The sequence below is a fragment of the Crotalus tigris genome, unplaced genomic scaffold, assembly GCF_016545835.1.
Source record: "Crotalus tigris isolate CLP2741 ecotype Arizona unplaced genomic scaffold, ASM1654583v1 scf7180000019137.2069052, whole genome shotgun sequence".
Classification (NCBI taxonomy): Eukaryota; Metazoa; Chordata; class Lepidosauria; order Squamata; family Viperidae; genus Crotalus; species Crotalus tigris.
Window position 1 is genome coordinate 909,653 of NW_024097395.1, and position 22,463 is coordinate 932,115.

General features: G+C 42.3%; 1 protein-coding gene across 1 annotated transcript; it reads left to right on the top strand.

The window, feature by feature from the left end:
- The first annotated feature begins 354 nt into the window (after positions 1-354).
- Positions 355-21,012, top strand: TMEM65 (transmembrane protein 65). The gene is made up of 7 exons (XM_039359807.1): positions 355-1,001; positions 15,388-15,432; positions 16,026-16,093; positions 16,496-16,550; positions 17,724-17,766; positions 18,726-18,831; positions 19,207-21,012. The coding sequence occupies exons 1-7, from the start codon at positions 653-655 to the stop codon at positions 19,297-19,299; spliced, it is 759 nt and encodes a 252-aa protein (XP_039215741.1). The 5' UTR covers positions 355-652; the 3' UTR covers positions 19,300-21,012.
- The last annotated feature ends 1,451 nt before the right edge of the window (positions 21,013-22,463 follow it).

Consider the following 22,463-nt stretch of genomic DNA (forward strand, 5'->3'; position numbering starts at 1 on the left):
AGTCAGCAGGAACGAAACCTTTACACACCCCAAAACCCAAGAAGGAAACATGCAAGAGAGGGTTGTCTGATTTGGGTTGCAAAGACTGGTCCCACCCCAAGATTGAGCCAGAAGATGAGGCTTTTGGCTGCCACTTAGCGGCCACCCGGATTTTTACAGCCAACGACGACAATCAACTAAAGAGCAACGAGGGCAGCGGCGATCCGCAGGGAGGTGGGCGTGGCTGGAATCTCGTCCTTCCCCCCCCCCATCTAATTAGGAGCAGCGGGAATAAGGCGGAGAGGAAAAGAGAAGGCTTCTCTCTCCTCCCATTGGTTGGAAGGCGTGGGGGGGCGAGGCCGCGGCCATTGGCAAGATGAGGCCAGTGCGCCTGCGTGGCGTCCGCCTGCCACTTCCTTCGTTTCAATCCCGCTTCACAGGCGCGGCGGGAGCTGGTCGCCGGAGTTCGTTGCTGCTGCGGTTGCTATCTGAGGGTTGATGCGGCGGCTGGCCGGAGCCGACCTCGGGCTCTGAGCCGCCGGCACTGCCGGGCAGGCGCGGCCGGGGCAAGGCTCGGGACAGACTCATGAGCACCGCCTTCCCCGCGCCCGGGCGTCGCCGCTGCCTCCCTTCTCCTTCCCAACGCCGGTAGCCGGGCCGGCTGGCTGGCGGCATGTCGTCGCCGACGTGGCTGAGCTGCCGGCTGGCGTTGAGCTTGGGCTCGGCCGGCTCCTCCGCGCGAGCGTCGCGCCTCGGCGGGTGCCGCTGCCTCCTGCTTCTCCTCCGCCGGCGCCTGAGCGCCCTCCGCCGCGCCCCCCGGCCCGAAAACGGACTGTGGCTCCCACCCGCGGCCTCCTGCTTGGGCTCCCCGCGGCCGCTGGGCACGCACCCCAAGAAGGAGCCGATGGAGGCGCTCAACACGGCGCAGGGGGCCCGCGACTTCATCTACAGCCTGCACTCGACGGAGCGGAGCTGCCTGCTGAGGGAGTTGCACCGCTTCGAGTCCATCGCCATCGCGCAAGGTGAGGGCCCCGCGTCGGGGGAAGCGGAGGAACGCCCGTGCACGTGTGAACGAGCCCGGGAGCCGTGCCGGCTGCCCCACCCATCCACCCGTTTGGGGGGAGGGTCGTCTCGAACACGCATCTTTTGGGAGGGGCGAGGGATCCGCGAGAGTGTCGGCCGCGCGGTTGGGGGGGGGGAGTGCGCATCCCGCGTGCAGGCCGGCTTTCTTGGGAAGTCGAGTAAACACGTGTACGCGCGGAGTCCCCGAGATGGAGACAAAAAAAAAAGATTAGTTTAGGAATGTTGTCAGGTTGGCTCTTTTTTGAGGGCTTGGCGATTTTCCTAGACAATCCATCCGCTTATTTGCATTTCATAAGCAAATGCTTCCAAGTCCCGAACAGGCGTGTGCATGCCTGCATTTTGCTGTAGAGAAATATTCTGCTCCCTGCGGATCCCCCTGCGCCCGGCAGCTGATGGTTGGGCGCGTGCAGTTGTGGGTTTTTTGTTTTTTTGTTTTAGCTTGCCACTGCTAGATGAGAGTTATCCGACCGGCTTCTGTGCCGTAAGTGATATCTGAATGGCCTCTTCTCATATTTTCCTTTAACCGTGCCAGAGGATGGTGCAAGAAAACTCGCAGTGTGTAACTTGTTTGCCTCTTCCAGCAGATCTCTTTTCTTAAAAAAAACAAAAACAAAACTGATTTCTAGAGGTGTAGTGTGTTTTCAATATTCCAGTGCTCTAGAACGTTTTTAACAATAACAGAATTGGAAGAGACCTTGGAAGTCTTCTAGTCCAACCCACTGCTCAAGCAGGAAAAACCTTATATCATTTCAGATAAATACGGTAGTTGTCCAGTCTCCTCTTAAAAACATCCAGTATTGGAACACCTACAACTTCTGGAGGCAAGTTATTCTACTGATTAATTGTTCTAACTGTCAGGAAATTTCTCCTTGGTTTTGGGTTGCTTTTCTCCTTGATTAGTTTCCATCCATTTTTAAATATTCCAATATCTTTTAATAAATATCTTTCCAATATTTTTTAAGTATTCCAATATCTCAGGGGCTGCCATAAAGAAGAGGGAATCAAGCTATTTTCCAAAGCACCTGAAGGCAGGACAAGAAGCAACGGGTGGAAACTAATCAAGGAGAGAAGCAACCTAGAACTAAGGAGAAACTTCCTGACAGTGAGAACAATTAATCAGTGAAACAGCCTGCCTCCAGAAGCAGTAAATGCTCCAACACTGGAAGTTTTTAAGAAGAGACTGGACAGCCATTTGTCCGAAATGGTGTAGGGTTTGCTGCCTGAGCAGGGGGTTGGACTAGATGACCTCCAAGGTCCCTTCCAACTTTACTACTACTATTATTAAAGCTTTTCTGTTGCTCTATTCAGACTCTGTCTTATGGTTTGTTGGTGTATCTATAATACAGCTTGCATGTAGGGACTGGTAACTTCTTAGCACATTTTTTGATGGAGCCGCCATTAGTTTGATGTTTTAAGCAGTAGAATTTGAACAGGTACTAATCTAGAGCATTTACAGAATTAGCTTAATATCAGTCGGGAATCAAAGCCAACTTTAGATCTGTTTTGAAATTTAAAACTTTTTAAAAACTTGAGCTAGGACATTGAAAAATATTGTGTCAAGTGTTACTGAAATAAGCACAAAAATATAGGGGAAAAGTAGTATTTTGACCCAAGATTTTTGCCGTGTTGGATGTGGTTCTTCCTCAATTGTAATTAATTGAATTGTTTACTCCTTGTTTCTGAAAATCTATGTAGACAGCTTTCTTCAGTAACGTTTAGCCCTGGTAAATAGGAAGGAGGCATACATCTGTCAGAATGGTACTAAACCATGTTGCATTGTGACACTACAGTTGCTAATGTGGATTATTCCTAGCTTTTTTGTGCTAATTGGCAGTTTGTAATTAGCAGCTAACAGATATACATGTCTCAGTGGAACGTGAAGAGAGCTGCCACACCACACATACGTGAGTTGTTCTGGAAGACTGCACATCCTTCAAGTAAATTGTGTGAGGTGGAAGAATACAGGTAGTCCCTGACTTACAACCATAACTGGGCCCAAAATATCCATTGCTAAGCAAGGCAGTTGTAAAGTGAGTCACTCCATTTTATGACCTTTTGCCATGGTGGTTAAGCGAATCATTGCAGTTATTAAGTGAATCATTGTCATTAAGCAAATCTGGCTTCCCCCATTGACTTTGCTTGTCAGAAGCCAGCTGGGAAGGTTGCAAATGGCATTCACACGACTCTGATACGGCAACCAGCATAAATAAATGCTGGTTGCCAAGCACCCAAATTTTGGTCATGTGCTGTGGGAATGTTGTGATCATTATAAGTCTTAGGATGGGTCATAAGTCACTTTTTTCAATGCTGTTGTAACTTTGAATGGTCACTGAATGGTTATAAGGACTACCTCTATATTCTTTTTGTTTTATTATATCCGTAGAACACCGGCATTGGATTGTGCCCTTTACAAGTAGTCCTCAACAACCATTTGTTTAGTGACTGTTCAAAGTCCCTGAAAAAAGGGACTTATGACTGTTTTTCACACTTCTGACCATTGTGTTATCCCCAAGGTCATGTGATCAAAATTTGGATCCTTCTCTACAGGTATATATTTATGAGAGTTGCAGTATTGTGGCTTCCTGTGATCATCTAACAAAATGAAATTCAATGGTGAAAAAAGTAAGGTTCTACATTTAGGCAAGAAAAACCAAATGCACAGTATAGTATAGGTCACGGGTCGGCAACCCGCAGCTCCGGAGCCGCATGTGGCTCTTTGAGCCACCTCCTGCGGCTCTGGAGCCTCCTCCGCCATTTTCAGAGAGAGACAGAGACAGAGAGGCACTTGTGCTTCCCTTCTCTCTCTCTCTCTCTCTCTCTCTCATATGCAGATTTGCTCCCTCGCAGAGCTCCTGATTGGCCCTGCAGCTGGGTGCCCTGCCCCCTGGGAGAAGGGTGGCCAGGAAGGGCCTTTCTGAGGCTGGCCCGGTCCGAGGTGCATGTGGCCGGAGAGCCATTCGGGGAAGCCCTGGGATCCATGCTGGGAGCGGCCCAGCAGAGCCTCCGTTGAGTGGGCCAGCCCTCTCGCAAGCCGTGGCCCTGGTTGGCCAAGCAGCAGCAGAGCCGGAGATGGAGGATGAGTGGGGGGAAGGGAGGTGGCTTACCTGCACCAGGTGGAGGGACAGCCGAGCTGGCCTTGTGTTTTCCCAGGCTGGGTGGCAGGCCTGGCGGGGCCGGCAGGGGCATTGGTTCCTGCCCCTCCCCAGGTTGGGCAGTAGGCCTGGCGGGGCAGCAGCCGGTAGGGGCATCAGTTTTTGCCCCTCCCCGGGCCGCTGAGCTGGCCTCGTGTCTCCCCGGGCTGGGTGGCAGGCGGCGGGGGCATTGGTTTCTAGCCGTCACCGGGCCACTGAGCCGGCCTCGCGTCTTCCTGGGCTGAGTGGCAGGTGGCGGGGGCATTGGTTTCTGGCCATCCCCGGGCCGCTGAGCCGGCCTCACGTCTTCCTGGGCTGAGTGGCAGGCGGCGGGGGCATTGGTTCCTGCCCGTCCCCGGCCGCTGAGCCGGTAAAATCAACGGACTTGGAGGTGCTGCGGCTGGGTTTTTGAGTCGCCGCAGACCTCCATTGACTTCCATGGGGACTCTTGGCAATGAAGGGGCTGATTGAAATCGCTTCAAGAATCGAGCTGCAGGATAGCTTTGAGTGGCAGAGACACAGAGAGATGCAGCAAGGACAGGAGATGAGGAGGAGTCAGCTTTGTCTGTGCACAAGCCCTGAAAGCTTTCTTCCTCTCCCTGGTCTTGCCTTTCTTGCTGGCCTTCTGATGTAAGCATCTGCTGGGTTTCTTCAACCTCCCCCCCCCATTTTATTTTAATCCCATCATCGCCTCCCTCTTTCGCAAAGTTGACATTCCGGGGACTCGGAGCTCGCTTCGTCCCTGGAGTCACTTGGCAAAGTTTGAAGGAGAGGCCGTCTGCTCCCACCTCCCACGGAGCAGAACTGCTGCTTCCTCGCCCTCCCAGCGAAAAAACCCCAGAGAGTTGGAAGACGTCCTTTCTCCCACTTTCCGCTTCCCATCCTCTCTTTTCCGAGCACCCCTCCCAAAGCGAGCCAGAAGCCTCAACTCCAGCCTCCCGCAGCAGGCTGAGATAGGCGAGCCCGAGCGGCCGTCGAGCAGCCGTCTGCTTCCGCCTCGGAAGATTCACCGCAGCAGCTCTTTCTCCCCGTTGGCCTCTGCTCCCTTGGAACCTTCGCGCCAAAAGGCAGAAAGAAGAAAGTCCCAGAGAGGGGGAGCGCGGGGCGGGGGGAGAGCAGTCTTTTCCGAAGGGAGGAGAAGCCAGGATGGCAGACCCTCCATACCAGAGCTGGATGGGGGGCAGGGCCGGCGCACGTCTCGCCTTAAGCTCCACATGCGCGCATACATTTTGCGGCTCCCAGTTTTTTCTTTTGCAAGGGAAACAGGTCCAAGTGGCTCTTTCACTGTTGCAGGTTGCCGACCCCTGGTATAGGTGGTATCTTGCTCAATATTAGCAACTGTGAGAGGGATCTTGGAGTCCTAGTGGATAATCACTTAAATATGAGCCAGCAGTGTGCTGCAGGTGCCAAAAAAGCCAACACAGCACTAGGCTGCATTAACAGGGACAGAATCAAGATCACGTGAAGTGTTAATGCCGCTTTACAATGCTTTGGTAAGGCCACACTTGGAATACTACATCCAGTTTTGGTCACCACGATGTAAAAAAGATGTTGAGACTCTAGAAAGAGTACAGAGAAGAGCAACAAAGATGATTAGGGTACTAGAGGCTAAAACCGTATAAGGAACGGTTGCTGGAATTGGGTATGTCTAGTTCAGGCATGTCAAACTGCCGGCCTACAGGCCGGATGCATCATGCCGAAACCGTGCCCACCCCATTGCCGGCGATGGGGAAAAAGTGACGATATGTCGTGTGATGTCACGTGATGTGAGTTTGACATGCCTGGTCTAGTTTAATGAAGAGAAGGACAAGGGTGGACATGATAGCAGTGTTCCAATATCTCAGGGGTTGTCACAAAGAAGAGGGAGTCGAGCTATTCTCCAAAGCGCCTGAAGGCAGGACAAGAAGCAATGGATGGAAACTAACCAAAGAGAGAAGCCTAGAACTAAGGAGAAATTTCCTGACAATCGGAACAATTAGTCAGTGGAACAACCTGCCTCCAGAAGCTGTGAATGCTCCAACACTGGAAGTTTTTAAGAAGAGACTGGACAACCATTTATCTGAAATGGTATAGGTTTTCCTGCCTGACTAGAAGACCTCCAAGGTCCCTTCCAAGTTTTTATTAATATTATTATTATTGTTGTTGTTGTTATTGTTATTATCAATATCATTAATATTATTAATATTATTATTAATATCATCATCATCTGAAACCTTCTGACAAGCACAGTCAATGGGAAAGCCAGATTCACTTAACAACTGTGTCAAGAAAAGTTGTAAAATGGGGCAAAACTCACTTAACAAATGTTTTGCTGAGCAATATAAATTTTGGGTTCAATTGTGGTCACAAGTCAAGCACTAACTATATTTGTCAATGTCTTTAAGATGGATGATAGGTTATGAATTTAGAGCAACTGCTTTTAAGTTGTAAAGCATTAGAATATAAATATCATACCTGATTGAGGATTGAGCTTATTTTGAGACTTAAATTGGGGCAGTTTGGGGCAGCATTATTTAAATTTTATAGGGCAGATTGGATTCACATATGCTATATCATAATATAACTTGTTTTTATTTTGGCTTATAGTATTGCCTGAATTGAGCCATTATAGTTTAAGCATTATGACTGAGTGTGTGAATTCAGCCTCTACAAATAACATTTTATAAAGTAATAGAATATACACCTCTAACTGCTTACTAATGGGATCTTAAAATGAACAACTCGGTTTTTGCCAAATATGGCTAGATATTTCCAGTGTCATAGCACTTAGATTGTGTTCATACCTCATGCTAAATCTTACTTACATAGTATGTTTAGGTGTGTGTCATGTATGTGTTTCACTTTGAGAGCGAATAACTAAATTTCATTTTTGATGTGTGCCATTGTGCCCACAGTAAAAAAAATGACAATAAAGCTTATCTTATCCTACTTAATGTAGCTTGCTTCATTTTGAAGTAGCCTGATATTGATATCAAATCATTGTGATTTATAGATTAGGATTCTAAATAAAATAGGACCCTGCCTTAGTCAAAAAATGTTGGTCAAAGCAAATACTGGCATAGCATGGTGTGTGAATTAATCTTAACTTTGAGCGGTTGCATTAAATTACCAGTTACATATGTGAGTTGCATCATAGTGCAGATAGTGCCCACTCAGCTTTTTCCAAAACAAATGACAGCTAATTATGAGTTTCAGTCTGCATAGGTGTGATTGTGCTGAAGTCTAAAGTAATTATGAGTCTGTTATTTTCACATTGATTTTTCACTCTTTTTTTAAAAAAATGGACAGCTGTCAGCCAGCTGATAAATTCAGAGCAATTCTTACCTTTGAAATGGAAAATATCAAAACTGCTTGCTTTGCTTTTTTTATCTTCATCTGTTATAGACTATTAACTGCAAGTGACTATGCCTAAGTTTTGTATTTTATGTATTTAGGAAGTTGCTTGCATTTGACCTTGATCCATATAATGGTGTCCTTGAACAAATTGAATGGCTTGAACTGTTCCTAGCCTGGAGGATAAGAGGCTTGTGTATTATTATTAAATCTTGGAGGAATGCTCAATAGAAGAAATACTTTCCATCTCGTTCATGTATGCTTGTGTGTTCTTAATCTCTTAGCTATAGGGTTTTTTTTAAAACTAGAATGTTTAAGTAATTTTTCTAGAGTTTAAAATCCCAACTGCAAGTTTTGCTAATATGCTGCCAGTCTGAAGCCTATTTAAATTGATGTTTGTGGGTTGTAGGACAATGGAGACAAATGTCGAAACTTGCGTCAGGTACCAGGAGCAAGTACATAATTTGTGTGATGCATTACCATGTACATGTTGCTATTTTTTAGGGGTTGTTGTGATTTATAGTTGCTATTGCCTGTTCAGAGGGCTTTTATTTCACTACTTTTGGTATATGTTTCCTCACACTTTACTTAGTGAGAAAATATGCAACAAAGGTGCTGGAATAAAACTCTTCCGAACACCTTAGGAGAGAGTTAGCAGTAAATTGGTTCTGCTGAAAAACGTCTGTCCATTTTTGCCTCGATCCTGTACCTTCCCCATCATGGAAAGTCTGCACTTATTTTTTTTCTGGATATTTATTCATTTGCAGTGATTTACAAATGTTTTGGAGTTTTAACCTGTCTATATTTGAAACTGTCACTAAGCCCTCAGCCTTATATATGGTATTAAAAAGGGCACTGGAAGAAACACTGTCTTAGGCATCCAGGTAACTATGGACAATGTAAAAAACAATGGAGGTCTTTTAATTGCTTCATTTCTAAAAAGCTTAACCTAATCTAATAAAAAGTTACATGGTGTGAAGTGCTTTTTTTGATAGAGGAATAAGGGCAATAGATCTGTGAATCTATGTCGCAGCATTGAGTTATTTAAAAATAGCAAACGTGGGATAAAAAAATCTTATATAAATATTCCTTCTCTTCTGTTGTGGAATTGATAGGAGAAAGAGAACTGGTAGGTTTGGTGAATGTCAAAGCATCCAGGAGTACATCAGTAAGATGGCACCCAAAGATGAGCTGCTGAGAGAATGCCCGAGACAGCAGCAGACGTGGGAGGAAGATCACACGGAGGAAGTGCCATGGCTAGACCAGATCTCTGCATTGAGAAATCCTACCAGGGATTTAGATCATAGCAGCACAAGACCAGCCTACCATACTAGACAGGATCCAAGGTGTAGACTGTGCTGAGAAGCCTCAGAGACAATCTTAACCCATAGTGGCAGGGTGTAAAATGCAGGCAGGAACAGCATAAACCGAATGGCACAACGAAAGAGATGGCATTGTGTACAGAAACATTTGCACAGTGTATGATCTAGACCAGTGATGGCAAACTTTTTAGAGACCGAGTGCCCCAAATCCGCCTGCCCCGCCCCACCGCAGGGCCACCCACTGCCTTCACAGCCTGCTGCAGATTGCCCAGGTGGCCCTGCAGCACCATGGCGGCCGCCCCCTACAGCATCATCTGCGTGTGACAGCCGCGAAGGCAGAGTGTTGTCCCTGCTGCCCGGCTGCCATGTGCTTGGCTGCACTGTTCCGCACGGGCTGCACCCATGGGCGACTCTCTGGTGAGGAGGGGGCCGTGGCGATTCTCTGGTGAGAGAGGGTCACACCCGTGGACGACTCTCTGGTGAGGAGGGGGCCGTGGGGGGATGTGGGACTGGAGCAATGGTGCACATGCCCACAGAGAGGGCTCTGAGTGCCTCCTCTGGCACGCATGCCATAGGTTCACCATTACTGATCTAGACCTTCCCAACTCCAGATGGCAGATTCCACAGAAGGTTGTAGAGAATAAGAGAACTGTAAACCTTCCTGATCCTGACATACAGGTACTGGCCAATCATCCAGACATTGTGGTAGTAGACAAGGACCAGAGGATAGCAGTGGTGATGGATGTAGCAAAGCCAAGAGACAGCAGCAGCAGGAAGGAGGACTATGAAAACCTGGAGAAGTACCAGGGACGGAAAGAGGAATTAGAGAGGAGGTGGAAAGTAAAGGCCAAAGTGGTCCCTGTGGTGATAGAACCACGCCAGGCTGTGACTCTTAAACTGGGAGAGTGGCTCCAGCAGATCATTGGAACAATATTAGAGCTCTCTGTCCAGCTGTTCTGATGTTAGGGACATATAATACTGCACAGAACACTCAAACTCCTAGGCATCTGGTAGAGCAGAGGTCCCCAACCTTTTGGGCACCAGGGACTGGTTACATGGAGAGGTTTTTGCCTTGCCGGTTCTGCATTGAATCATGGCTCACTCTACGCGTAGTGCAGCCACATCTGCGGCTTGAGCCACTCAAGCTTCCATTGAGGAGGTGTGTAGGGCGGGCACGTGGTCTTCGCCTTCGCCGTTCATACGACATTACAAACTGGACAGGTACGCATCCGCAGAGGCCTCCTTTGGCAGGAGGGTTCTGCAACAGGTGGTGCCCCGTGACACTGTTCCAAACTTGTCCGCTTCCCTCCCTTAAGGACAGTGGGCTTTGGTATGTCCCATTGGTGGATTATCCATCTCCTGTGCTGGAGAAGGGGCGTTGTCTTACCTGAACACCTTTTCTCATTACGGAGATGGATAATCCACTCCTACCCATTTAGGTCCTTAGGCCTAGGGTTAGGTTCTGTGAGCCAACACATCATGCTGTCAGCAGCTTCGCCCTTCGACTGGGACAACTGGTCCAGGACAGGCGTGGCAAGTTTGGCTGACTTGATCTGATTGGGCAGGAGGATTGAGTTAACCCATTGGTGGATTATCCATCTCCGTGCTGAGAAAAGGCGTTCAGGTAAGACAATAACCTGGCCCTGTGCCGTGTGGGACTTTAAAGATATCAGCCACCATCTTAAATTGCACCTGGAAGTCAACCAGTAATATGGGCATGATGCACTTGCCCCCATCATTGGTTGTGTTGCTACATTCTGGATCTCCTATACCTTCCAAATGGTTTTCAAGGGCACATTGCAATGATGCATGTCAAAGCGACCAAATAAATGATTGTAAGAAGTGCCTTCTGGTTCAGAAAAGGGTGCAGCTAGTGCCAGATACCCCATGTGAAGGCCCTCTTGGCCTCAGCTACCACCTGTTTTTCAAATTGTAGCTGTGGAACCCCAAATTGCACACAAGACCTAAATAAGGTAATGTAGCCCCATTTAGGAACAAAGTTGGAGGATTCCCAACACCACGGGGCCCAGACAATCACGGCTACTCAGTCTTGCCAGGTTGGGTTGAGCTTGTTCCTTTATAACCAAACTCTCACAGCATCTAAATATTGGGACATTGCAACAGCATTCCAGTCGAAGGACAAGATACATAAATTATTGGTGATAATTGCCCTTGATCCAGCAAATGAACTTACCCAGTGGCCTCATGTACATGTAAAACAGATGTGGTGAGAGCATCAAGCTCTGAGGCACCCTGGGAGTGTAGATTTTGTTAGGTAGCAGAGGGTGGTTTTTTGTTTTTTTTTGCCCATCTCTGGTGCTTAATTGAGTGGCGGACTGATTGGTGCGTGAGTTGTTTATGACATGGCAAGAATGACATTGGTAAGGAAAAACACAGGATACTGGATGTTTGTGGTGAGTTGGTGGGACTGAAAATGGTGTGTGAAAATCTCCCATCATCCCCTGGTCAGAACAACAAGGTGGGTTGGAAGCATGGAAGACAAATTGTACTGTCATTGATTATTTTTTATTTTAGTAATGAACTAATACTGCCTTAGAATTCAAGTCAGAAAATCTTCACTATCAACTAAGCTATTTCCTGCTACAACTCACAAATATTTCAAACCTTTTTCCACGAGAATTCATATTTCTCTGCAAGTGTTTTTATGGGGTGCAAGGGACCAGATTAAATGAGAATATAGTTATATGTTTAATTTGGTGAAGGAGGAATGAAAGTTCATTTTCAATGTAATGTTCCATCCTACAGAGCAAATTTCATAGTGAGCGGATGCAAGATAAACAGTATTTATAAGGAAGTAATGCCTATTAAAGTCAGTGACTGTTAATTTTTAAATAAATAAACTTGGGATTCTAGGTTTGGATAATGAACTTTTAAAATGTTCAGCTGAAAGTAAAATAACATGATATTTCTTTTGTATGAAAACTCTTTAGCATCCAGATTTCCTAAACCACTGGTACCATTTAAGATGTCAATGAAACAGGTAGCATCAGCAGAACAACGTAGGGCTTTGGGTACAGTAAATTTTGCTATTTGTTGATAAATAAGGCATGATGTGAGTAAAAGGTTCTGGTCATATAACCTCACATGAACTTACTAATGTTTCCCCATCAAATTATCTGGCATGTGCTAATATAAATGCTTTTGGTTAATTCTGTCTGCATCAGCATTTGATTTCTTTCAGAGTAACAGTAAGGAGATGAGGGCTTTTGCTTCTAAAATAACAGTAAGGAGATGAGGGCTTTTGCTTCTAAAATCAAAATTATCCTAATTAGCTGCCAAACCGGTCTAAAAGGATCACAAGCCAAATTCTTAATCAGAATTTGCTTGCAGTTTAATTTAAACTGATCTCACTTTAACTAAAGGACTTACCTTAGTGTTTTAAGCAGGTACAATAGTTTTTAGATGAAGTGAGAAAGGCTGTATCTGAAAAGCTTGTATATTCTGATAAGGTCTGTAATATGTGTTTTACTATGGGTTATTTTCAATTTAATTTAGGAAACTGACATTTTGACATCTTTTTGTCTTAACTGGATATAATAGCAAACCATGATTTGAAGAACAGTCAGACCTAATCAGCTGTCCTTTTGTTATGAAGCCTACTTGTAATAACTGGTTGGACCCTGAGAACAACAAGAGTAAAAGTGATGTAAGACTTTCCATTCATAAAAAATAACACATCAGAAATAAATGAAATTACAGCCAGTACAGAAAAAGCAGGCAGAGAAAAGCAGCTGTATAGTAATCATTGAAGACCAGCAGTAACTTTATTCATACTAAGTGTAATTATACTGTATATGGAATTAATTTCCACAAGTTACAATGACAAGAACCATTTGCTTCAAATGCTAAAGAGCACATTAAACCACTTGGGCGAGTTCCTAAATCTCATGCAAATAAACACTAACATGATCCAAAGCCACTTCTTCAAAAAAATCTTTTAGAGTAACATTATTAATAAATAAGACAATCTTGGAAACAAACAAGTAGCAGGAAAAGGCCGCTGTTTTCAAGCAAGGTACTACTGCCCACCTGATAATTTTCTTACATTTTTCAGCATGTGTTCCAGACAAAGCATGGTTCAAATGTGGGTGACCCAGAAGAAACTGGTTCACAACTTGATAATACAAGCACTTCCTTATTCTTCCCCTCCATTTACTGATCCAAGCTTACCATGCAAAAATGCAAGCTATAGATTAAAAGTTCTGGTGCGATACCAAACTGTCACCAAGAATTGATGTGATTGTAGCACACAGGTAGTCTTTGACTTAACAATAATTTGTTTAACAATGGTTCAAAGTTCTGATGGTGCTGAAAAAAATGTTGCAAGACTTAAGACCATTGTGGGATCCCCACTGTCAGATGATCAGAATTTGGGCACCTGTCAAGTATTGTCCTAGGACAGGGGTAGGCAACCTTGGCTCTTTTATGACTCGTGGACTTCAACTCCCAAAATTCCTGAGCCAGCCATGTAACCTTTCCGGAGGGTTTATAGATCCATGGTAGCACAGTGATTAGAATGCATATTGCAGGCTGACTCTGTTCACTGCCAGGAGTTTGATTCTGACTGGCTCAAGGTTGACTCATCCTTCCATCCTTCCGAGATCAATAAAATGGGGACCCAGATTGTTGGGGAGAAGATGCTGACTACGTAAACTGCTTAGAAAGGGCTGTGAAGCGGTATATAAGTCTAAGTGCTACTGCTATTTCCAACAGGCAAAATCAGTGGTGGAATCCATGTTTGCTAATGACTGCAGCAAAAAAAAAAAAAAAAAAAGATAAGCATGATTAACTTAATGGCTGTATCACTTAGCTATGGAAGTCCCAATTGTAGTCATAAGTCAACAATTACTTGTAAGAAAGATCGAAAAAAATATAGAAGAATATACATTTATTTATACATTTTGAAGGTGGGTTAATTTTAATGTGTAATATTAGACAGAAAAGTACATATGGTATCTCAGCTCACAGAATTCTTTATCTATCTTTGAATGATAACTATTTTTTTATATTAATGAGGCCAAAAGAAAGAAGTTACCATTAAAAGTATATTTGATCATTATTTGCATATCCATGTAAAACCTGCAAATGAAACCATTGAAGCTTTTGTTCTCATAATCAGTTTCTAAGAGAATGTTCCAGTTATTGAAATAAGGTTAAAATATTGATTTGGTTCCTGTGCCTCTTATCCAGCAGTGCAAATTTCCTTTATTATACTGTGCCATTTTTAAAGGATTCATGAATAAAATCTTCCTCTGTACAAAGAGAAAAAAAAATCTGCTTTTGTTATAATGTATTTAAGATTCTCACCATCAAGTGACTTTGCCTTAACAGACAGATTGGTGAGAGAATACATAACTATATACTCTGACATAGTACCATATTGAGCCACAAAAAGTAAATTCAGGGAAGATAAAATCCTTCAATCTGTATATGTAGATTTCTTTATATCATCTTTCAGAGGCTCTGAACTGACATATTTATTTTGCATTGTATTGTTTCTATTTTCTCCTCTTACTCCAGGAGCTTTACATGGAGAAACAGGTTAGACTGTGCTAAATGGTCACCAGAGCTACATTTGATGCAATATATAATTGTGTGTGCACATTGCTTAATGTTGTAATGGACTCTGGGTCTGGCTGCATGTGATTTGTGAATGCAGCCACCGTGGTTTGCAAAGAAGGAGTCATAATGTTACTGATGACTTGTTTGAAACATGATTAAATTATATCCATTTGCCATAATTCTTCGCCAAGCATGATCAGTACTTTTGTTCTTATATCATAATCAATTACCCCTATAGGCTGCTTATCACAAAAATGGGTTTAGGGCGTATGTCTATATATTGCTTCAGTCAAGTGAATCTAAGCACCTTAAATAGAAATATACTGCACATTGCAAACAGAAATTAAAATCTTTCTTTAATAACACACAAACCTTAAACTTCATGATCTCCTTAATTCTCTAATATGGCTGGTGAATGTAAGTTACACTGTCAATTACACTGCTTAAGAAATTTCTTTCCATTGTTAATTAAATCAGTTTTATTTCCTGAGTAATCCTTGAAGTCAGTAGAAATTGATAAAGATTTCTGATATGGAGCTGTTTGATAGCCATAAACTAATATTACAAAATTATTCTTGGCAGTTTAATATTTTTTATAGTACAGGTTTAGGGATCAAGGTAGTTCTGCCTTCCCTGGCTAAGAATGAAATTTATCCAGGTAATGAAAGAATAAATGATTTTTTTTTCACAGTCTGCTTCTTGCCCATTCCTTGAATATGATAAGTCATTTTAAATTGTGGGATATTAACATACTGGTAACAAAGTTAAGAAAAAATGTGTCATATTTGGTGACTGAAGAGGCCGTTCTTTTAATCCCAATTAAGTCTGTGGAGAATCTACCTTACCTATATTTTTTTCATCAGAATTATTTTACGTCTTCACATTTAAACAGTGCTTGTGTACAAAATAACTAGCCAAATATGTCTGTGCTTATATTTTCCTTTGTTTAAATTTAGAGAAGCTGGAGGTTGCGCCACCAAACACCGGACAACTGAAACACGGTAAATGTATTTTTTTTTTTAAAAAATCAGATGTTTTCATGGGTTAAGGAATTGAAAGCCTCAAAGAACTGCAGGGTTACCACTTTTAGTATTTGGCTATTACTTTTACTTTGGGGGGGGGGGACAGTATTTGCCATGCTAATTCAGCATCTGTAACAGAGTGGTCTGCTCTGATGAGGATCTCTTGAATTCTTCCTCATCTCTCTCCCAGTTACAAATTGGCTAAAATTACTTGTTCAGCTGTGTCCAGAGCAATTTTGTCACTGATTCCTCTACGTATGTGTGGCTTTTTCCTCTGTATCACCCTTACTGCAGATGGAATTATTTAGAAAGTACCCAGAATGAATCTGGCCTTTCAAAGAATAGTCACTTTGGTGTTTGCGATCGCTGCATACAAATTGCTGGTAGTTAGCTGTATTCAAGAGAGTATGAAAAGCCTCTTCTGGTTTGGGTTATTCATAGAAACAGTGTCATGCCTGGGATTTTAAGCACTTTTCAATCCTTATTTGGATAAATAATAATGTCATATTATTTGATGTAATTGCAAATGGCGATTAAATACTTAAAACATTGTACGCCTCTCTCTGTTCTAGTGTTCTTCCACAATGCAGTACCTTTTGTAGGCTTTGGATTTTTTGATAATGCCATTATGATTGCTGCGGTAAGTCATCTTGGTACCAATCTTTATATATTCTAAAATATTTCTGTTGGTAGTATTGCAGCAATGCAGCATGGCTAATTTCGGTTCTGCTTTAACACACCATTACAACAATGCAGTGCCATGCATATTGCTTTGGAGGTCTTCTGGAGGAATTGGGTGAGCAGATGGTGCCCCTCCCCCATTTTACACTTGCATTGTTTCCTACAAGTGATTCCTGAAGTTCTGTCTACATCAGGGGTGTCAAACTGCCAGCCCGCGGGCCGGATGCGTCACCAGGAAACCACGCCCACCCCATTGCAGGCAATGGAGAAGAAGCTCCAATACGTCGTGTGACATCGCGAGTTTGACATGTCTGGTCTACATAATGTGTGGATAATGATGAAACTCTCTTGTTATTTTTAGGGCACACAGATAGAGCTATCAATAGGGATTGTGTTTGGAATTTCTACCATGGCAGGCAAGTAATCAAGATCATTGCTGTTTATGTAGATTTTTATAGCTATTTATTTATCATTTAAGTTTATGTGCGCAGTGAAATTCATATTGACCTGTCCATCTGTTTGGACACAACTTTTTGATTGCTTTTTTAAAAGCAGGTTAAAGGATGAGTCACTTGGCATTAGGCCATTGTAGGATGTTGGATTTTGGCTAAGTCTGCTGTTACGGTTTAACAATCTTTAGTTTAGCTTGATATGCATCCAGACTCTCCATATGAAGAACTGGCTCCTCATTTTGCTTCCAGCTTTTGAAGAAATTTGTTTTATCTTTTACGTGTTATTTATTAGTTTGACATTAGAAAGCTTGGTATAATTTTGAGACATAAATATGCTTTCTTCAAATAAAATAAACACTACTGTACTTAGTTTTAAATTCAATTTTGAATATTGGTTTATCGTAGATGAACCATTGTTGATGATCTTGCTTTGGAGAATATAAACAGTGTTTTGTTGGAGCAGATTAAAGATCTGTCACATCAATATTCCCTTCCCATAGAGGCCAGTGGGATACCTGCAGAAAATAACATGTAGCTTTCACGATGCTTGATTTCTAGTTTGAGCTAATCATCCATACATATTTATACTAAAGAATGGAGAACAGAGGTTTAGTCTTTGTGAGACATTAAGTACTTTACAATTCATATTTTTATATTAATTTCCCTGGTTTCCAGCTTGATTCTGGGCTCAAATCAAACTCCTTTTTTAACTTAAAATATCTTCTTAGGAATTGCCCATCTAAAATAATTTTTTTCCCTAAAGTTCCTCTTTTGAGGATTGTATTTCAGATTCTCCCATTACCAAAAAAAATAAAAATAAATCTGAGATGGCCTCTTCACTTTTAATAGCAATAACCTAGAAGTGCTTATGCTCCTAGAGATCAGCCATGGCCAATTACTAAACAATTTTGTAAATTACCCTGCTAAATTTATGATGCTCTGATACCTTTTTTAAAAATGATAGCTGATTGATTGATATGTTTTATTTTATAACATGTTGAAAAGCAGCTTTTATGAGGTATATAAATATATCTAAAAATAGTCTTCAGAATAATTTTAATTTTAAGCAATAATTTGCTGCATATTTCTGCAGTGTGTTACTAATTTATATAATACTGGAATTTTCCAACTTTCTAGCTGCTGCCTTGGGAAATCTTGTCTCAGACTTAGCTGGATTGGGGTAAGTTTAATTATATTTTTTCATGAACATGCAATATTTTTCTATAATACAACATTTGAAGCTCAAAATGCCTTGCTAGTCTTAGCTCAGAATGATAGCTGGAAAAGCACCCTAATAACTAGCAACCTAGTTTGAACATGGAAATATTTTTCACATTCCCTCGTGTTTTTAATTTTGATACATTTATCGGGATTTGAGGATAGGCTGGTACAGAGTAATGAAACTGGAATGTGAAATACAATTCAAGTTAGAGTGTTGGAGCAAAGGGTGTAACTTCATAGATTAGTACCTGCTATCCTGAAGTTCATATTTTCTCATTCTGTTTTGAATTCTTACCCTGTTCTCAAATCTGGTAATAATATGTGAAGAAAAATGGGAATTTGAGGAGCTGACAGTAGTGTAACCAAAACAGCCATGTAGTGAGGAACTGTATTTTTATTAAATTTATATTCTGCTTTTCCAGGGAAAATTTAGCATTTAAGGAGGTTTAATAAATTTAGCATGATTTAAGAATAAAATGATTTTCAAAACAAAAATATTTCACATTAAGTATTTTTTAAAAAGGCAAGAATGATAAAAATACAGAAGGGGAAAGGAAGGGGCTTAGGTTTTTGTCACCTATGCTATACCTACATTAGAATGTTTATGTGATGATGATGATAACTTTATTGTCATTTTTTTTCCTATGGGCACAACGGCACACATTAAAAATGAAATTTAGTTGCTTGCTCTCAAGTGTACACAAACATATGTGCTTATGAATCAATGAATATTGCATTCAAGATTAAAAATGCTCCCTTTTCTACTGTGTAATTTATTGTCAGTACAGAATTTTATACAACCTGATTCTTTACCATAATTGCTCACTATTTTTCTACGGTTAATAAAAATTAAGCAAAATTGGTACCGGTATGTTTCAGAGATTCATGTGCTCAACATAATTGTATTTATCTCCCAAGTCTTGCAGGCTATGTTGAAGCTATGGCCTCCAGATTGGGCCTTTCAATTCCCGATCTCACACCCAAACAAGCTGATATGTGGCAAACACGTCTTAGTGCACACTTGGTGAGTATGTGCATTTATGGATGAGAGTTCAAGTGAAACCAAGACAGAGAAAAATAGCAACTTCAATATTGCCTAAATATTAGAATTTGGATACCAAGTATGTATGCATTATTACCTATTATTCCTGTGGGGATAAAAATAGAAACGGAATATTTTAGTGTAGATTATGCATCATAATCTGCATGCAACTGATTCTAATGAGGATTTCAAATCCACTTAATTGCACATTATTTCCTGTGCAAAGTGATGAGCTCCTAAATTGAAAACCTCAGCCTGAACAACATAAATGATGTTAATTGGATGTTAAGTATCGGATTTGATCCTAAATGAACATCCCATTCTCTTTATTCCTCCCCCCCCATTATTATTTTTTAGGGTAAAGCTATTGGAGTGACCATTGGCTGCCTTTTAGGAATGTTTCCATTGTTCTTCCTTGAAGAAGACAAAAAACTGGATGGAAAAAAATAACCTTTTTACAATATTTATCTATATATATATAAACTAATGTACCTCAGATATACAACTATGCTGTCCCACGTATATAGGCATTTAGAGACAATAACAAGCAGCATGCCATTTTACATAAATACTTAACTTATTGTGGCTTTGTCTTAGTAACATCTTTTTAGTAACATCTTTTTATAAGGGTTTTTCCTTTTTTTTAAATGTAAATTTGTTGACATGCGATTTCACTTAACACTGATGGTTGATCTTTACCATGTCTCCCTCTTTCTTGGCTTCCTTCACCTGGATTGTTACTTTAATTACCTGCCATTGACGCAATGTACAGTGTTTGGGTTTGCAGAATTTCTTAGCTGTCAGAAACGCATGGCACAAATTGCCCTGGATATTCACAAAATCTCAGACTTTAATGTAGTTAGGTGACGGCTGCCTTAGGAAATATCATGCTGTAACTTTCTTGCTTTCATTTGTCTTGCGGCAATATTTGAACTCAGGTGCCTGAAGCAAAGCCAGTTAGAACAGGGGTCTTCAAATGTGGCCCATTTATGACTTGTGGGCTTCAACTCCCAGAATTCCTCAGCCAGTGTGCCTGGCTGAGGAATTCTGGGAGTTGAAGTCCACAAGTCATAAAAGGGCCACGTTTGAAGACCCCTGGGTTAGAACAAGTGTTAACTTGTGGAAGGAGTGATGGAGAAATATTTTAGCAAAGCCATTGTACAGATCCATTTTATGGTCGTTTTTTTTCCCTCTAGGCAGAATATGTCACTAAATTATCCAGGTGGCAGCTTAAGATCAAAGCGACCGTACAAGTTGATATCGCCAATAATAGCTAGCATGTAATGCAGCAGATTTGGGAAGTGTCTAAAACAGGGGTTCTCAACCTTGGCAACTTTAAAGCAAAGCTGGCTGAGGAATTCTGGGACTTGAACTCCACAAGTCTTAAAGTTGCCAAGGTTGAGAACCCCTGGGACTCTAAAACATCTTGCCTCTACAGCAAGTATTCATTCTCAGATTTCCATTACTGAATATTCTCGCCCAATTGTTTGTGTGCATGTTTGTTTTGCCACAATATATTTGAAAATCGGGCTTAGCCTTACCCAACCTATGAACCTCCAATCTTGCCTATCTTTCTAAACCAGAAACAAGCATAATATTAATCAGGCCAAACTTCATTCCTGATCTGAAGGTATTAGGAAACGGGATAAAGTTTCTGTTGGATATAGAAGGAGATGTATCTGGCATGGTGCCGAACGGGAAGAGCAGTGTGACGGGGAGAAGTTGGATATAAGACGAGAGCAGAGGAGAATTTAGAAGAAAAATAAAGCAAAATATTAAGCCTTGAAATATATGGCTGCCCTCCCCCCCCAAATGTGCTGATTTTAGTGTGAAACAAATTTCTGCCACTGTTGCATGTTTTTCTGCTTTAGCAATTCAGGAGTAATGATATATGTGTCCTTGTCTGTGAATGTCAATGGGGGAAAATGGTAATCAGTTGGTCTAAAATTGACATTGTCTGGACGAGTGCAGATTTTAATTTACAGAAATAAACTTGTTTACTTTTCATTTAATAGGGTTTCTTTCATTTTGCCTTGTGCTTGCAGTTACTGTGCAGTATTCAAAGGAACTGAAACTTCCTAAAGAGCATTATGTTTTCTTGATTATGTGGTGGGTATATTCTGAGCATTTTGTTTTTATTAAATAAAGAGGACCGTTTGTTCATCTGACGTTTCCAGTGAAATATATTTACTTGAAAGACCTAAATAGCCCATTTTGATCACAAAATCATGTGCTTCGTGTTCTGTCTAGATATTTTGCAACAACTCAGAATTGGAAAGGATGAACTACATACAGTTCCCAACTTCCAACACCAAGAATTGCACTGCTAAAATTACTGACAAATTACTGTATTGGAGGAACATTGCAATCATTGCTCATATAGGAGGAACCAAGCCCGAAAAAGGAGAACAAGTTGGGGAACATCATTTGGGTTGGCTTTAAACACCCACAAAAATGTAGAGGGAACAACTCTGGAAGCTACTCTGGTCCTCTATAAATCATTTTTAAAATACAAACACGTATTTTAAATAAATGCCAATCCCCATCTTAAACTTCCATATAATTCCTTCTAATTGGGTGAAACTACTTAGTTGCATATATCCTTACTTTCTGGGAGAAACTGGATAAAAATCCTATAAAGGTTAGTGAAAAAGAGGGAATCGGCTTGAAGTAAAAGTGGAAATCCTTTAGTTTCCAATCTTGCCTCTAAGCATGTGCATTGATTGAATTCACACAAAGCAATAAGCTCAGATGCTGTACATGTATTTTGGAGCAATTGAGGGCTGCCATTGCACAATCTAGGAAAACACAGATGATGTAACACTTGTAGACAGGTACCATATGGCAGCGGTTCTCAACCTGTGGGTCACGACCCGATTTGGGGTCGAACGACCATTTCACGGGGGTCGCCAAACAACACAGTCCGCCATTTCCCCCCCCCCTTTCCTTAGCTGTGCTACTCCCTTTTATTCTATTGGCTTTTGAAAGCCAATAGAATAGACTCTCTTGAATAGAGTCTAATTCTATTGGCTTTCAAAAGCCAATAGGAATTGTCCAGGCTGTCTCTGCCCTGCTGAGCCCGCCAAAAGTCCCATTCTGCAAACGGTGCTGTAAGTTGTCTGCAGCGAAGGCGAGCTATCTGGAAGTTTCCACCCCTCCCTGCTGAGCAACTACTAAAAATGTAAGTAAAAGAGGGCCAGGAGTGGGAGACTGGCGGGTGCAGGGAGGGTTGCTGGCGCACGTGGGGCCCGGCAGGTACCTTACCTCCCTTGGGCTGGGCCAGCTGGTGGCCCAGCCGGTGGTCGCCCTGCGCCGTCGCTGCCCCTTGCCAGCTACGCCTCGGCCGGCGCAGGGGGCGGCACCACGCATGTGCGGCACTCCTGGGCAGGGAAAGTCCTTGACTTACAACCGGTTGGGTAGTCCTTGACTTACGACCGGTTGGGTAGTTCTCGACTTACGACCAGTTGGGGGTCGCGGCATTAAAAAGGTTGAGAACCACTGCCATATGGAGACTCCTGTGTGGCTTGAAGCATGTTTTGGCCTTTGAAGCCGAAGTACTGCACATCTCTTCAAAGCTACTTTTTACATTAGTGAATTGAACCAACCAGCTATTG

What these genes read in the sequence shown, in the direction of transcription:
- TMEM65 (XM_039359807.1), top strand. Translation starts at nt 653, where the DNA reads ATGTCGTCGCCGACGTGGCTGAGCTGCCGGCTGGCGTTGAGCTTGGGC. An exon ending in CACCGGACAACTGAAACACG is followed by an intron (nt 15,433 to 16,025) that starts GTAAATGTATTT and finishes TCTCTGTTCTAG; the next exon opens with TGTTCTTCCACAATGCAGTA. An exon ending in ATGCCATTATGATTGCTGCG is followed by an intron (nt 16,094 to 16,495) that starts GTAAGTCATCTT and finishes TGTTATTTTTAG; the next exon opens with GGCACACAGATAGAGCTATC.